Raw genomic sequence first — 17,666 nt, 5'->3', positions numbered from 1 at the left:
CCGAAGAACTGCAAACACAATGTCTTTAAAACCATGTTTGCTATGCGCACTTGGAGGACGACAGTTAGAAGCTCATGAAATACACTTGTTCCTGGGGCAGGATTGTTTGCTAGGATACACAAATAATTGTATTCATTATCCACAAGTCTTAGGTGGTCGTTATAAAGGGAAGGTAGGAAATAAATACAAAATCGGCTTCATTTGCCAAGTATGAGTAAACATAGAAGGAATCTGACTGTGGTTTTCCCACTGCTCTCCAAGAACTTTCCCAGAATAGACATACAGCTAAAACAGGCTGCTCAAGGGCAAAAAAACCATGAAAAAACCTACTTAGTTACCTGTATGTGATTTGATAAAATAACACAAGTTATGTTCATCGCTCATCATCATGTATTAGCGTGTTGCAGTCAGGACTGCAGTGAGAGAAAGAAAACACAGCTTCAAACCTGACGGGAAGCTGAATAGCCTCATGTCTGATCTTGAGAAAACGAAACACTGACACAAATACAGCAGTTCGACGTGTGTGGGTCGAATCACATTCAAATCAAGGATGAGCTCATGTCACAGCGTACGGGTAACGGAGCCGCAGTTCCTTACATAGCGGAAACCTTAAATAGGTGTGGTAAATACATCGAAATGGAAGAGGTGATGTCAGAGCCTCCACTTCCTGAGTTTCTATACCAAACCACTCACAACACACACACACACACACACACACACACACACACACACACACACACACACACGTGGTGCCGGCTAGTTGGTCATGTGACCAACGTTGAAGACCGGACTTGAGCTAAAATTAAAGCAATGATGTCATCAGACACTCAGTGTTGCCACGGAAACTAGGTCAGCGTTAACCCTTTGGGTGCATGGCTGGGGATTCCGTGCGAGGCTAAACATATGATTAACAAGCTTGTGTTCCATCTGCTGTCACTCAGCGGTTTGAATATGTCGTCTCTGCTCTTGACTTTGTGTTACCAGTTCACTGTGTGAAATCCGTCTGATGTATGAAGAGGAAATCCTGCGTTGGGACGTGGAAACAAAAACTGCACGGGTCTTTCTGTCTTGCTATGTGTCCTAACCTCTGTTTTGTTGCCTGCAGAGCAAAGAACTCTGCTGTAAATGAAATAAATCAAGTAATGCTTGACTCACTAAACTATTTCCAGAATGTTTGAAGGTTTAACATCTTTGAACTGTGATGGCATTATACTTCATGTTACTAAATGTCCAGTTATGTGAACCGACATAATCAAAACTAGTGTCCTCAGCAGGGGTGGGGACGGTGTTTAACTTTGTGTAACCAGGGAGGCGTTTAACACAGAAACTGATCTCGATGACATAAACACCAGCCCAAGGACAAGCACTGCAACTGTGACCCGCAACAAACAGCAGCTCAGCAGAGCGACAGAAGCAAGATACCAATGTGCTAATCAAGGAAAACGTCCCATAAATGGACAGGTCGGTGATTCGTTCCTTGCAAGCCAGATGGCCGTACACATCTCGTACAAACACAGACCATCCAGAGGGATTACAGCAGGCTTAGAGGTAAGCATGTCAGTAGAAATCCATTCACGACGTGAAACTGGTAGACCAACCGATTCAATAACAAAATGAGTGACTGCATGTGCGGTTCACTGGCCTTATCTTATCACTGCCACATGCTGACGCTTGCTTTGCACCTGATGGCAGCCAATTCAAGGCTTTCTAGCTTCTACGAGGAGACGAAACCTCACAAATCTCAAACAACAGCTCGATTGGTGCTCGATGTACTTTCCGTGTGTAGCCTCGCCACTAAAACTTCCTTTCCACATAAACACACCACCGTGCCCTGTCTTGGAACAGCAGCTCGCAGCGGCCGCACGCCACAGGTTATTACGCTTGACAGTCAAACATGTACGCATGCGTGACCCACTAACTTTGCTCCCTTTACCTCATGTGACTCCCGAACCTACAAGAAGGACGGCCCCCTGGCTCCTGAGCCAGTGCGTAGGGTTCCTCCTCCTCCTCCCTCCTTCTTTCCCTGATGTTTTGTATCTACACATGCCTGGCTCTGGCACCAATCAGCGGGCAGCGTGGGACACTTTAAACTGAGGACGCCACTGCTACTCCACTAAGGCGCTCAGCTCGCTGCAGCTTGGAGATACAACTGAAGAAGATGTTCTAATTTAGGCAGTTGCTGAGCAGGGACGTCTGGACGAGAAGACAGATGCCTACAGGTGTCTCATTTATCTTTATTCCAACCGCAGTGATATCAGAGACGATGGAATGAGCTCACTTGTTTGCCGGTGACATCAACAAAATAGACAAATGACATTCCAGCGACACAGTCGTCGCATTCCAAACATTTACAGTGCCACAATCTTAAATTGTGAACTGACCCCCCACCACAAAATACAAGTACAGTCACCTTTCTGAGAATGTATAAACACAGACACAATAACAACCGGTTGATGGGTTCGCTAATGAACTCACACACACACACACACACACACACACACACACACACACACACACACACACACACACACACACCATTCCTCATGATGCTAATGAAGCAGCAGATGATATTAATTAATGCAACACAGACAAGTGATACACAACAGGACACACAACAGCATGGAAACACAAACCCAGTGCCCTCTCTTACCTCAGCTGCCAGTTCAGGGTTTCCCAAGCCTCGACTGTTGTCTTCAAAATATTCCACCTTTACAGCAAAGGGGGGGGGGGGGGTGTCGAGAGAATAACAATCAATAGAAAAATGCGACAAAGGCCAGTTCAGGATCACTCGTCATTAAGGGCAGTAAGTGCAGACAATTCCACACCAAATCGCCTTATGTCATCTTCAGCAATCATCAGCAAAATCTCTGATTTGTTCTCCAACAGTGAGCCGGCACTTCCCTCTACTGCTGAGACCGAGAATGAAAAACTGCAAAGTGAGGATTCAATTTCAATTATAGAATTATGTAACATCTGTATCTAGCGCAGCCTTCCCAATCCATGCATTAGGCAAGTCTGCATTATGCAGGTTTTTTTGTTTGTTTTTTGGCATGCATCGCTGTCAGTGAATGGGTCGGCTAGGAGTGAGATGGAATGGATGCAAGTCTTCCTGGTTCATCAAAGCAGGGCTGTTTATTGTAAAACAATGGCACCTTCTTATTTGGCACAGCAGTTCCCTCTTGTCTACATGGCCCTGGCTGTGTTAATGCTAAATGATGTGTTTTGTCTCACCCCCCCACCCCCACGAACCACCCACCCACCCACCAACCCACCCATCAATCCTAAAATAGTCTGGACTCTGAGGTGATGAATATTTACCCTCCAAATTTCTGAGCTGCCGTGGTTTGTACTCCTCCGTCCGCTGACCGAATCCCCATCAGAAGGCTCCGGCTCCCTCTCGTCTTCACTTCTATCCCTTTATTCTCTTTCTCTTTCTCTCTCTCTATCTCTCCACACTCCTTTCCCGGTCTCTCTCTCTCTCTCGTCTGTGTTCCAGCAGCCCATTCAGGAAGCCATCTTGTGTTTTTAATCTGGTTTTACAGGAGCCCTCGTACGCACGCTCTCTCTCTCTCTCTCTCTCTCCGTCGCTCGCTCTCTCGCGCTACCCCCTCCCTCGCTCTCATTCCCTCTTAGTACACCGATAGGTCTATAGCAAACACACACACACACACACACACACACACAAACACACACAAGGGATTTTTTTCAAATCTGTGATCACTATCACTGTTTCCTCCCACTCGCTCAGTTTTTTTTCGTTCTCCATTTTCGGCATACATGATGTGAATGCCCACTCAGCCCCCCCACCTTTTCCAATCATATACACTCATGAATAAATGTACACACAGGCACAAACACACAGCGCTCCAGAGACGTCACGCTAGAGATAGCACACAAAGGCGGTCGGCCCACCAATCAGAGAGCGAGCTGGGCCCTGCTGCTAGGGTGAAATTGAAGGAGAGCAAGTGAGGGCAGCGAGAGAGAGGAACTGAAGCTAGTAAAAAGAGGAGGTAAAAAAAAAGGCAAAGGGTCGTCGAGTATGAGTGTGAGTGTGTGTGTGTGTGAGTGAGTGTGCAACACAATAAAAGAGACTGACATAAAGAGACAGAATGACGGTGGACGGGAGGTGTGTGTGCGTGTGTGTGGGGGGGGGATGGGTCGTCTCTATGCCTGTCAATTATCTCTTCGAGCTCGCCTTCCCTAAACAATGCCTCTGGTATGTGGTATCGCTAAGCACCATCTGTGTCAGGGCTGCCTGCAATAACTGGACTGGATTACACAGTGGCTTAGACACACACACACACACACACACACACACACACACACACACACACACACACACACACACACACACACTCATTCACATCCCCTCTCCCACAAGCAGCCATACAATCCCTCTCTGACAGGCAAAAAGCACAATTACGCAGCAGCTACTAACATGCTGACTCAAAGCGATTCGAGACACAGAAACTAAGCGATTGCCAGAGATGTAGAAAGCAACATCTGTGTGATAAAATATCAGCAGGAGGAATTCTGTATATGTCTACAAGTCAGCGACCAGCAAAGCGCAGAGGTGTAAAGCAATCTTAACCTGTCCCGTAAAGTAAAGGGTGCATTTCAAAAACGGTCGGCAAAAAAAAATTACATTCCACAACGTTTTGGAGACCTGAGCTCATAGTGTTTGAATGATTGTCCCCAGCTTGAACGGATTTCAAGCAGACATCATTGCACTTCTCGTCAGAGTCAAAAAGCAAAAGAGGAAACTGCTTTGTCCAAATCTGCACCTTCCACTACCTGGATGCATTTTTATGGACGCCGTCTTCTAACTGTCACAGGGCTGCTTGGCTGAACAACAATGTCTTAATCTTTTTAGACATGAAATACAACAAAGACAGGCAAGTGTGAAAAGGGCTGCTAAATTGCAAGCCGCCGACAGACAAGACGAAGTCAGCGAAAGTTCAGGTAGGCTGGCGAGAACGCGGCGGACCGAGGCGCGATGGCCATACAGCGAGAGGCAGACAGAGACAGAGAGAGGATCGAGAAGCGAGAAGGAGTTGAACTGTGGTGTGGTGAGGCAAGGCGAGGCAGCCGCACAGTGACACAGCATTTGTAGCGTCTGTCTGACGCTCTCATATGGCACGGGAAATCCCCTCCACTGACGTCAGACAGGTCACGTGTGTATGAATGTGTGTGTGTTTATGTGTGAGCAGAGGCGTGTTTGTAGTAAGCCGGACAGAGAGCGCGGCTGATTGGCTTTCAACTTGCATCAATACAGGTAGCCAGTGTTGTCGTAGTAGTAGTAGTAGTAGTAGTAGTAGTAGTAGTAGTAGTAGTGGTGGTAATGGTAGTGGTAGTAGCGACAACAGTGATTGTCACTGCGGTGCAGTAGAAGCAGCCTTGCTTGTACAGAAATAAACCGGATAGTGGTGGTGCTTTAAGCACTATAACGTAGGCTTAAAGGGATAGTTCACACAACTACAACTTGTCGTTATCAACTCAGCGTCATGCTGATAGACAGTTGGGAGAAGAAGGCAAAGGTGCTGCAGTCATCGCTTAAGCCATGAGAGGCAACGTTAATTTTCTCATCCATAAAGACATGATTCCATACAGCTTGTCCAAAATAATTCAAGCACACTGACGCTTCGACATGCCGCGTTGTTCAGAAAACGTGACTGAAGCCATGTCGTTCGTCTCCCTGTTCTAGCTTGTAGCTCACGGCTCAGCTTCTAGCCTCACTGAAACATGTCGGGGCTTCCAGGATCTTGGATTACTTCAGACAGGCAGTATGGAGGCTTTTTACGGTTCTATTAAATAGTTTATGTTTTAAAATTGTCAACATTAACTTGGACTGTTGGCGCAGTTCCATCTTTTCCTGTTAAGCTCCAGAAGTTCTTTTTTTTTTTTTTTTGTGGGCATAAAAAACTTCCTTCAACCTTCCATCAGCATGTAGGCGAGCAGATAAAGACTGAAGTTCCATTTTGGGGTGAATTACAACTTTGTGGAGCACTTGCAATGCTAATTCTACTACACTACTATATTCATCCTCTGATTAGCAGGCAGTTGTTGGAAATATCTGCAGGTGTTTTTGCAAAAGAAACTCAATACAGAATCTAGCGAAGAACTGAAAATTATGTATCTGGGGCACGTCCCCTTGGATCCAACCCTCCTTTTGATTTCAAATATCCTCTGAATATCCTCTCCACTGACACCTGGTGTTACAGTAAGATGTGTCAGTCACACAGCAATTGTTGCGAGAGAAGATGGAGGATGTGGTTGCCAGGCAATGAGGCACTTCCACATGCAGAGGTCAGAGGGAACAGAAGGAGGGATTGCGGGGGAGGGATATTGTTGAGTTTATGGGGACATGTGTGCCGATGCGTCCTCCTCACCATCTTCACTGGAGACACTGGACTCATTAAAGCGGTTTCAGGGGTAATAAGACATACTGGAGCTGGGCTGAGGATAGTTAACCGAGTACACACCACCACCACCACCACCACCAACACCACCAGGCCATTGTGTATGGTCAGGGCGTCTGACATCAGAGCCAGACCACAGGACTGGAACCGCTTCACTGTCTAACAGGAATCAACCAATTATCAGTTCAGCTATGCATCAGTTGTTCAAAAGTTTTTAATCAATCAATACTGTTCATAAATTAACTTTCCACTAAACATGTTAATTCAACAGCAGCCTTGTAACTGGATTTGTATCACGGTACATTTTTGCACTGAAATGTTAACATTTCCTGCAACTGAATATTTGCGGTATCTATCGGTTATCGGCCTCCTGGACTTACTCATAGTTGGCATCAGTATCTGCCCTGAAAAAAACAGCACGGCTCAGTCCCTGCTGTCCGCCTTCATGAACAACATCGTGAAACAGATCTCATAAAACACGGCACCTAGAAATGAGTGTTTTTTGCTCACATTTTATTGCTGTGGCCAGTGAAAGCGTTACAGTATCTGATGAGCCTCTGTCTCCAGCTCGTGTTCAGCAGATCATGTTTACTGTCTCGGACGCAGGCGACAGACAGAGAGACGGCACAAGTTCAAGCAGTTCTAAGATGACGCAGGAGCTGAAGCTGAACTCAGCGATTTAAACCTACATTTGTTTGGACCCGGCCAACATGCAGTCCCCAGTATGTGATGTACATTCTGTACGTTTGGTACGGGATGTACCGTTGGTGAGTAGTTGATAACAACTTTAATACTTCACTTTTATCTACCGCCTTTCAAAGAACCCAAGGATGCTGTACTTAACAATCAATGAGAGGCAGACACAACACAAAAACTGACTAAGAATTAAAAACTGTCTGAGCAACAAACTAAGATGGCCGACAAGTGAGCAGTCAATAGTTTTATGGCACAATTAACATCCAACCATCCATTCATCCATCCATCCATCCAACCACCCATCCATCCCTCCATTCATCCCTCCATCCCTCCATGTTCTCCCTCTCCTCCTGTTCAGGGTGGTGGGGGTGGAGCCTATCCCAGCAGCCTTCCCCCTGGACAGGTCACCAGTCCATGGCAGGGCCAACACATAGAGACAGACAACCATTGGCTCTCCCAGCCACGCCTACGGTCAATTTAGAGTCTGGATTAACCTGGTCCCTCTTGATGTCTTTGGACTGTGGAGGAAGCTGGAGTACCAGAGAGAACCCAGCAGGAACAGGGAGAACATGGAGACTCACCCAGAAAGACCCCGTGCTCCAGCTGGGGCTCCACCCACAACCTTCTTGCTGGGGGGCCACAGTGAGGACCACTGCTCCACCCACAACCTTCTTGCTGGGGGGCGACTGTGAGGACCACTGCTCCACCGTGGCGCCTGTTTTTTATTGAGCTGTTGCCAATTAGCTGTACAGCTAATGCTGGTGTAACAATTATGCATAAGCCCTGAAAAAAATAGACCAATAAAGTAAACTAAACCTTATCTTTTGCTAATTAGGACTAAATTCAGTTGAGGCTTCACTACAAAATGAAAGACATAATTGCATGACGTTACCACCTATAGCTGGAACATTGGGGGTCCATCAAGTTCTTACAGGAACAGCATTCGTCCTCTGGGGACCACCACAGTTGACCCAAAACTGATGGGATATTCTAGTCTGGCACAAAAAGGTGGACTGACCAACAAAGTTGAGTTGTGATTAGTTTTTTAACCACCATCATAAATATTCCTGTGTCCCTATGACATTCCTGCTCGACAGTGCAGACACTGAGTGAAGAATGACAAGGATGGGAACGAAATTGGTTGCAAGTGGTAGAGTTCCCTCAGAGGTCAGGAGTTTTGAAAGATGAAGGCTGTAAACTTCGATGACCCATCAACAAGGGAGCACCTGAACAAGACAATGGCTGCAATTAGGAAACCTCCTAAACCTGCCTGTTTCCCTCTGAGCCGCTGAGGTCACGTGACTGGGAAATGATCAGGCAAATACTGAGAGTAGCAGACTTTGTGTTGCGAAGCATTCTGTAAGAGGGGTGGCGTATCTGAACCGTATAATAGCAAGTTTTATTTTTCATCTGGAAGGAGGCCTTGGTTGGGTGTTGTCAGACACCGTGTAAACCTCCTGCGGGAGACGAGTCAGGGCAGGCCTGAATGGTGCTGACAAACCCTTATTTCCTGTTTGCGGCTAAACAAACCTCCTGACTTTTCCTTTCCTGACACTCACACGTCCCTCCCTGCAGAGTTATCTACGTCTCCTGGTGATCCTGACTTCTGCCTGGGAACTTGGGCAACTGCAGGATGCTACTAGGAGGAGGATGGAGTTTAATCACTATGATTCAATCCTTACATTGATTTGATAAATGCCACATTAACATGAGAAGCCTTCAACGAACCAAATCTTGTCCTGAAATACAAAATCAACACTTTAACAGACATGTGGGTATTAATTGTTAAACTAAACTCAGCAAGACTACAATCCTATAATATTTTGTTGAGCTGATATGAAATAACAGTAAACTACGCATGTCGGGAGACAACAGGAAACACAACCTTAAAGCAGTCATGTGAATGAAACCTCCACATGTTGCTGCTAGGCCTTGTAACCCTTAGGTGGTGCGAGACGCCTTGTAAACGTCTGAGCAGACGGGACGCGACAGGCCTCAACAGTGCTAATGGGAACCCTGATTTCCAGTTTGCAGCTTAACAAGGCTAGACGTCACCTGTGTGTCTCAACACCGACGCGTCGTCCTGTCCGGGACAAATTCTGTTGCCCCACAGGTGAAGGACTGTTCCGCTCAAACACCCAGTGACAATTATATGGGACAATTATAACTGGTCAATTAAAATGTAACAAAAAAAAATTCCGGTGTGTGTCTTACTATCAATATAATACTTCATTTAGTACTTGCAGCCATTTCTTTTTTTCTTACCACAGTGTACTTCAACTTTTTTTAACTCTATTTTTACAAAAAAAACAGATGGATTTTGATGAAACTTGATGGATAACGGGGTGTCTCGCGGAGCCGGTGATTGGTTTTAGTAGAGATTTTGTTTTGTGACGTTACTGAGATTTGACTTTTACAGCTGAAGTATTTTTAGTGTTCTATATATAGAGATTGTAATCTGAGCAGAGACTGATCTGTGGACCAATGCTTGGTCACACCCTTCAGTCACTCTCCAAGCAAGCTGTGCAGAGGTGCATTCTTACTGTGATTTCAGGAGTAAACATCTGGATTTTCTCTGCTTCATTCATTCATAGAAATGCCTGGGTTGATCCGTCACTATGTAGAACAGACCCTAGAACTGGCCGCAACATCCACACATTATTTCTTCCTATTTCATGGTGTCACCTGTCAACATAAAAATGGCCGTTTGCCTGCAGATATTTACCCCTCTGGACAGACTGAACTCTGGGAGGAGGAGAGGAGTGCAGTTTATAGATCCGATTCTGACACAATAATAAAAGAAGCTTTTCATCTAAATTCATTTCAAAGGAAATCTGAAGGTATTCAACACAGCTACATGACTCACTGTCTATATTAAATACCCTGGTAGGGTGTAAGATCTTAGCATCTCGTCTTGACCTGGAAACTTTCTACGCCTCATCTCAACATCAAACACTGTCTTGTGGCTCTGCTGGTTTGCTAGGAGCTGTTAGCCCTTGGAGGGACCGTTGGGGTCCGTCCTTGCTCCTGCTTTAGGTACCTAGTCTGGTTTTTCCTGCTTCTCCTCCAGCTGCTGACCATTTACCGCATCTTCCCATCCTCCTTCTTGACTTTACAGCCCATCCCCCCTTTTTAAGACCCTGATACACGTACAAACACAGAGCCACACACACTGCACACTTGCAAACACGCACTTTCTTCACACACCCACACACACAAATACAAAATAGCCTAGGGTTAACCCCCACCCTCACTCAAAGCCTGAGAGGTCAAAGGACAAAGCACAGGCAAGCAGAGGAATTCTCTGCTGCTGCTGTTTGCTCGCCTCCACAGTCCCTCAACCACGACTGGAACGGTCTCACTGAACTTGTTCCATCAATCAAAGGATAAAGTCCGCACCACACCTGCATAAAACAAGTGCTTGAGAACATCTACAACAAATCTCTATCCTCTACATACACACGTTTGCTTGAAGTAGACATAGCAGGTGTTTTCTGTTTTTCTTGGACTGCTGCACACACATTTCAAGTCTCAGCGTAAAATGGATTAGTTTGGGTTTGTCATGCCAGCGATACAGCAGCACCACGCTGGGGCACGCACGCTCACCCACAGCTGACATGAGCCTACGTTTAGATGAGGCACTGCAGGTCAGCGTAATCTGATCAGGACTGGATGCTGACACTGACTCTATTCAATTATCCAACATTACTCATCTATGTCCTGATCCGGGTCATTCAGTCCGATAGCTCTTTTAACAGAACTTGGAATGTAACTGTGGATAAGATACCCCAGTCGACATGGACACACACATCCATCATCATCTATAACATCTTGACCTGCTCCATATCAACCAGTTTACACCAGTTCTTATATTTTGTTCAAATTCAAACTATAATAGCCAAATTTTTTTTTTTAATTTGCATGTTCTAATCTATGGTTTATTTCAACACTTACAGTTGATAGACGACAGCAACAGTCTCAGGCACACAGTACTGCATCACTGAATGAAGCAGGTTCTAAAAATATTTCTGATTTGGCAGGAAAACTACTTTCGTTAGCTCCAGCTCCAGTAGACGTGTGAGCAGGCAGTAGCTGAGCCAGAAGTGAAGTAGATGAACTGGAAAAGAAAATATTTATAAACTTCAGGAATTTGATTCCTCGCACTGGTGCCGCACTTGCAGGTGTATCACTTGCTATCCAGAGTCAACTCAAAAATACTGAAGACAAAACTTAACGTATGTACGATGTGGGACACACAACAGACTACCTGTCTAACCCTGCCCAAGAGAAGAGGGTGGAACCAGTATCGGTCCAGTACTGGACACGATGGACACCCCCAACAAGATGAGCGTGAGGTCTCTTATGGTCTAAAATGAAAGTCCTTGAGCCACTGAATGGATGGATAGGTAGGTACACTCTTTACCTTTATATATATATCCATCCATTTTGGGTCGAGGGGGGGTGGAGCCTATCCCAGCGTCAACGGGTGAGAGGCGGGGTTCACCCTGGACAGGTCACCAGTCCATCACAGGGCCAACATAGAGAGACAAACCACCATTCATACCTACGGTCAATTTAGAGAATCAATCAGCCTCGTCCACAATTGCATGTCTTTGGACGGTGGGAGGAAGCTGGAGTACCAGAGAGAACCCACACAGGAACAGGGAGAACGTGCAGTAATATAGTACTGTTCTATAGTCCTACAAGTGAGAGGCTGCATCCCAACCAGAAGTTACTGTGGCTGAGGACCACTGAGGAAACTCCCAGTATAAACACACTGAGAATGAGTTCTAAACCCCACAACTAAGTCAGCAGGGTTGAACGTCGACTCAGAGTCCAGGTTTTTGAACGACTTTTCGGTCCAATGCCTGAAATAAGGTCTGTGGTTCACGGAGGCTAAAGATATTGTAGTGTGTTGTACTACGCCTTCAAATATGTGACTAAGTGCAGCACTCAGGAATTTCAAAGTGTTTATGTGTCTTTAAAAAAAGCAGCTGCTAATGAGGTTGTTGAGGATTAAACATTCCCATTCCAAAAATACCAAAAAGACCAAGCATTGCAGTCATGGCTCCACGGTGCCGTATGTTCAGTTTGTTCCCTTCAGCTTCAGATGAATGCAGTCGCACTTTAAAACTCATACAAGCCTTGCTGATTTATGGAGATCATCTTGCAAGAAGGCAACAGGGTGGCACTCCAAAAGGTGAAAAAGGAGAAACTGTTTCGGCAAAGCCAAGCTAAAATCCATCTGTCTGTAGCTCCACAGCCCTGCTATGACAAGCACGAGTTTTTGAGAGTAATCCTGCTACCTCCTTTTAAGATATTATACATTATATCATATGCAGTAAACAACCAGCGGACACACGTGTGAACAATGGTGAATGTTCGCAGAACTAGAAATTATTTTGTGCAAAAGCTTCTGTTTACCATAGAGTTTATCTTCCGCCAGGGAAGCCGTGGACATGCTGGTACGATCTGCCCTGGTGATATTTAGAGAGACAAACTGTGTAACCTCACACTTTTCAATGAACTGCCCAGGGGGTTTTATCGAATTTTGGCTAAAGTATGGCTCAGTAATGTACCAAAGCACTCGCGATGTCACACCGAGCCGTACAATGAGAACCACAACCTTTTTGGTTCCAAAAACACTCAAATGTGATCATGTGTCTGCTGCATTCCCTCACTCACTCTCTCTCTCTCTCTCTCTCTCACACACACACACACACACACACACACACACACACACAGTGGATACCGTGTAGTACATCTGCTGGAAATCCCTGAACTATGTATATAAATATATATATAGTATATAAATGTTGGATTATTAGGCTGCACATCTTTTTGTTATGTATATTATTTAAAAGTTTAACGACAGACCAAAAACTGGGATTCTAAAAACGGGGATATCTTTGGATTTTGTGAAATGTTCCATTAATTACCTGACTAGAAGATAAAACAACCCTTCCACTTTTGCAGACAAGTAATGCCAGTCAACATAAAATCCAACAGTCAACCAGGAGAATAATGATTGACGTGTCTGCTCTTCGCTCACCTCCCATTCACTCCGTCTCCTCTTCAGCTCTTCACATTTGCGCAGCTTGCAGATCTGCTTTCCCGTCTTGCGGTTGAGACAGTTTGTGCAGGTGCCACAGTTCTCCTTGCGCAGGCACGGAGTGCAGGCACCACATTTCTTCCTCCGTTTCTTCTGGAGGTCCACGGTGGCATCCAGGGAGACATCGATAGGAGACAGAGAGAAGAGGCCTCCTTGCTGGTGTTCAGTTTCGATGTACTTGCTCAGAGGACACGTCTTCTCCGCTGAGTTTCTCCGCACAGGCGGAGAAGGAGCCTCCTCTATAGCCGTGGGAAAATCATAAACGTCCTGAAGAAGGGGACCGGACCCTGCCCTCGGCCTGGGCATGGTGACCACCCACCGTAAGCCTGATCTATGAATATGCCTTGTCTTTGAAATGCAGAGATTTAAAAGGACAAACCCAGTATTACTGAGGGGCACAGAACACCAGCCGCTATCAGAGCAGGTACCAATGTGTGGCTGCACATGAGAAACCTCAGGGAACGTTTGATGAGCCAGAGTCCACTGCTGCCGCGGCCTACGTAGGCATGGCGGATCTCAACTGCTCATCACCAAGTCAGAGCTTTTTGGAAACATGAGGCTTTAGCACCTATGAGGGTCTTCTGACACGGATCGTCTCAAGTGTTATACCGGGTGGTCCAGATGGCTCTGGATGATCCGAGGAGCACCTTCCAGTGTGGCATCCATCTTTCCCTGCAACCCTGAGGGATGGTCAGCGGTCCACCACAGTTTTGGCAAAGACGGTGGCCTCTCGGGGGGTCATTGCAGGGTCTGCACAGCCGAGGCCCATCTGATTGAGGGCAGAGACAGCAAGAAAATAAGAGGGAGACAAAACACCTTTAATTTACGTGAATACTGTGTACCAGTGAACCAAAGATCTGTAGTCTGAAAGAACATGAGAAGATGAGAAGACGCTGTGCACACGGGCACCAAGACGGCGTTTGCCTCAACGGGGATTTCTATCAGAAAGCCTTGGAGAAAGGATTTACATTAAACTAAACCACAACACTTCCCTAAACATATCTCCTTTCTGGCAGAGAAAGTTTACGGGCTTTTTTTTGTCAGACATCTTGAGTGGCAAACTTTTGCTGTGCGTCACACATTTGCATCTGCATCTGTGGAGACGACGGGTGCAAAACAGGAAGCACCCAGAAAGATTCAGGTTCTTGACGAGTGTCTGGACATAAAACCCCTCAAACAACACTCACAGCGCTGAAGCTTTAAGAGACTGTTATTGATCAGAAAAGTTTGTAACACTTGGCTGAGAGCAAACCTCCAGACTGCTCGTTAGGTTACCAGCTTCACTAGAACCAACACTCACCCACCCCCTCCAGTTGTGTCCCCCTGACAATCATAATGTTTGGGTGTCAAAAATAAGGACGCATGAGACTGGTTTCTCTTTGTTGCCTTCCAAGACGCCAATATTCAACAACTAATTTGGCTGATATTTGCAGACATTCTCTGTCTATTATTGTGCATCCCAAGAAAAAAGTAAGGCTGCACAATGTCTTTAGTAGTCCTGAACCAAGTGCAGGCCATTTAGTCGGAGTCAGGTGATACGGCGATTCAATGACCAGACACTCTTTCAGTGGCATCATATTAAGGTATGAGATCTGCACTCATCAGAACTTTGACAGCCACTGTGCAGAATGGTGGTCGCCACTTGGTCGTGCATCGGTTCATTCAGACTGATGTCTGGAAACTGTCTGGTGTCCACACGCTGCCGGGCGGAGAGGATGCTGGATTAAAATGGCAGGCCCCACAGGGCCGGGGGCTGATGTCTCCCCTGGTTGAGGAGACAGGGGTGAGAAGTTGATGCCAAGGACAAGTCTCTTTGTCCTGGTAGTCGCACGCTCCAGTCAACGTCCATAAAGGTGGATTTTTCTGAGAAAGGCTCATTTCTCTGTGCTGCGCCTGGTTTCCCCCCAGCATTTAACATGTTTTGCATGTAAGCAGCAGCCCCATGGGAAAGGTAACAGTACCCTGAATTCAATTTACCATGAGAAATGTACCTTTTATTTCCAGGGTGGGGGGTAGCAGGTCTGTTTATGACATGAGAAATAAAATTAATTGTTGCTAATTCCTGTTGTTTTGCTTGTTGACACTCATCAGTAGCTTTTAGAGTGACTGGAGACAGCTTAACCATAGCAAAAACTTTCAGACAAAACACAGTGTAACAAAGTATTAACCACACTTGAAACGTTAGCCTCAATTAATTGAACAATAAATTTCACTCCTGAGCAATTTGACTAGCTGGCTAACGCTAACGCAGCTCTCCTGCAGGGCATTAGCTTAATAGCGCTGTAGTCTCAGGTTCATCCTGAGAGGAGTTCAGGAATAAAACTTACCAGGGGGGTCCATCGTTCCACTGAGCCTTTAGTGTCAGGCAACTTCTTGTTTTTAACCTGGATTTTCCCCTCCAGGTTTGGGGCAAAGGAAGAAGTGCAGTAATGACAGAACATACTTAGCTTAGCTTAGCATTCATGGGGAAAACACAGTTGAACCTTTAAGACACAACTGTGTGACAATCAGTGGTTTGGACATCTGACAAATGCAGTATGGAGGTGTAAACGTGATCATTTGTAACGAGTTCATCACAAACAAGCACACACTCCTTTATTGTTTGCATTGTTATCATTATTGTGGAAATAGCATGCTGCCGGGCAAGAGCACGTGCCCCTCTGCCAGTGCCCAGAGTTTTTCGCGGCATAGCAGTCACGGCTTAGCGTGGCGCGTGCGCGTCTGTGAGCGTGTGTGTGTGTGTGTTTAACGCCTATCTGCTACTGTTGTGTCACTGTCCGTCCACGTGGTCGGCGACAGGAACCCCGTCCCGCGCTGCTAACAGGCTCCTCAGATGCACATTAAGATAAGACCGATTATCTGATGACGTCAGGGTGATCGATAAACACGCGGCGGCGCTCCGAGGGTCTCAGCGTTGCCGCGGGTGGTAAAAACCGCGCTTTCCCCGGGTGTGAATACACACACATTTACTGCACTCCCCCCCCCCCCCCCCCAAAAAAAAAGCCTGCAGCTCATCACCCTGAAACACTCCAGAATAAAGTTGTAAAGTTCAGTTCTTGTTTGTTAAAGACCCTAAAGCAGCTCGATGAGGGGGCTTTGGCTGGTGAACTTGTTTCTGCAAACCCAGCGGCTTTAAAACGTGAGCAAAACAAACGAACAAACGAACGAACCGAACTCATATCGGTTCTGAACAGAAGCAACTTACCAGCTGCCTCGCACCGGTTTCCTTCACATGAGCCAATAAAGTCCTCACCGAGTTCTCGTGCGTTTTAAAAACCGTTCAGGAATGAAAGATAAAGAAGGAGAGAAATCCTGCAAATGAAGTCTAAAAGCGCAATAAAACAATAAATGTTTTTTTTTTTTTTAAAACAAACAAAAATTGCTGCTAAAGCACATCAGTGCTCTCACACACAGGGGTGGAGAGGGAGGGAAACCTGTAGTGACATAACTGACTTAAAGCTGCTGTGTCTGGGTGGATGGGGGGGCAGAGAGAGAGAGAGACAGAGAGAGAGACAGAGAGAGAGACAGAGAGAGAGAGGCAGCGTTTTGGAAGGGTTAAAGTCATCAGTAAATTATGGAGTGGAGTCCCGCCGCTGGTTGAGGGAGGGATGAGGGTTAAACTGTGGCCCCTGAGGTCATCGCACCCCCTGATCTCTCTTTTATCAACTAAAATTCACTCTGATCATTAAAGAACTCGTGCGCTGCGGTGCTGCTTTGCTGGGCAGGTTTTTACATAAAGACGTTTTATTTTTACCTCCCATTTCTATGAAAGCTGAACAGACGCGATGAAAACTGCATCGTCCTCATGAAGGGAGGTTGTGTTGGTGGCCGCCGTGCTACGGAACATCAGGTCCTGACGACTCGGCAGGTGCAGCCTGGCCCCCGGCAGGTCTCCCACCTGACGGAGCTGAGCCGCGTCGCAGGCTCACGTGGTGTTCGTTTTCACGTGCCTCTTCAGCAGCGGGCCTCGTTTGTGAAGACTTCACCTGTAGCACCTCAACAAGGTTAAACCGAGTCTTCCTGTTCTGAAAACACCTGCTGATAGGATCAAGTTGAGGCTTAAAGGTGTACAGGTCTCCATGATGGACGCCGTCAGCTGGTTGTGACTGACCTGGGCATCTTCTGTTACCTTCACGGAGCTCATTTGTGATAAATTCATTCATTTATTGGAACCCTTTAAATGATTCCTCGTTTGTCCATGCAAACATGGAACTTCTGGAAAATCCTTCAACAAAAAAAATACATTTTTGATGCAAGCACACAGGAAAATTTCGAGTTTGTTAAAATGTCTCGTTTTCAATCTGATTTGTGCTGGACTTCGCTTCCCACAATGCACCTGGGCACAGTTCTCTCCATTTAAAACTTCCCAACTGTAGATCCTCTCACCCGACTCCTCCCTCAGCCTCACCTGCATCTACATCACACTCACACTAGAGGGG

The 17,666-nt window shown here is 46.2% G+C and overlaps 1 protein-coding gene across 3 annotated transcripts in view; it reads right to left on the bottom strand.

Moving 5' to 3' along the window:
- The window catches only part of tet3 (tet methylcytosine dioxygenase 3), a 46,424-nt gene extending 32,536 nt beyond the window's left edge, over window positions 1–13,888 (bottom strand). Inside the window, exons 1-2 of one of the 3 annotated variants that reach the window (XM_086207438.1) lie at window positions 3,319–3,594; window positions 2,651–2,707 (exon numbers count right to left, since the gene is read on the bottom strand). Coding sequence is in view for 1 of the 3 variants with exons in the window: in XM_086207437.1 (XP_086063563.1) it covers window positions 13,168–13,533 (366 nt within the window). In the remaining 2 variants the exon portion in view is untranslated. Of the gene's footprint in view, window positions 1–2,650; window positions 2,708–3,318; window positions 3,595–13,167 lie in introns of those variants that run through there. The other 2 variants (XM_086207437.1, XM_086207440.1) reach the window with 2 other exon arrangements.
- Between the last annotated feature and the right edge of the window lie 3,778 nt (window positions 13,889–17,666).

The sequence above is a fragment of the Aulostomus chinensis genome, chromosome 6, assembly GCF_037954235.1.
Source record: "Aulostomus chinensis isolate RoL2024-O1b breed Wild chromosome 6, RoL_Achi_v1.0, whole genome shotgun sequence".
NCBI classification, from domain to species: Eukaryota; Metazoa; Chordata; class Actinopteri; order Syngnathiformes; family Aulostomidae; genus Aulostomus; species Aulostomus chinensis.
Note: the sequence above shows the minus strand (reverse complement) of the source record. Positions and strands in the feature narration are given on the sequence as shown.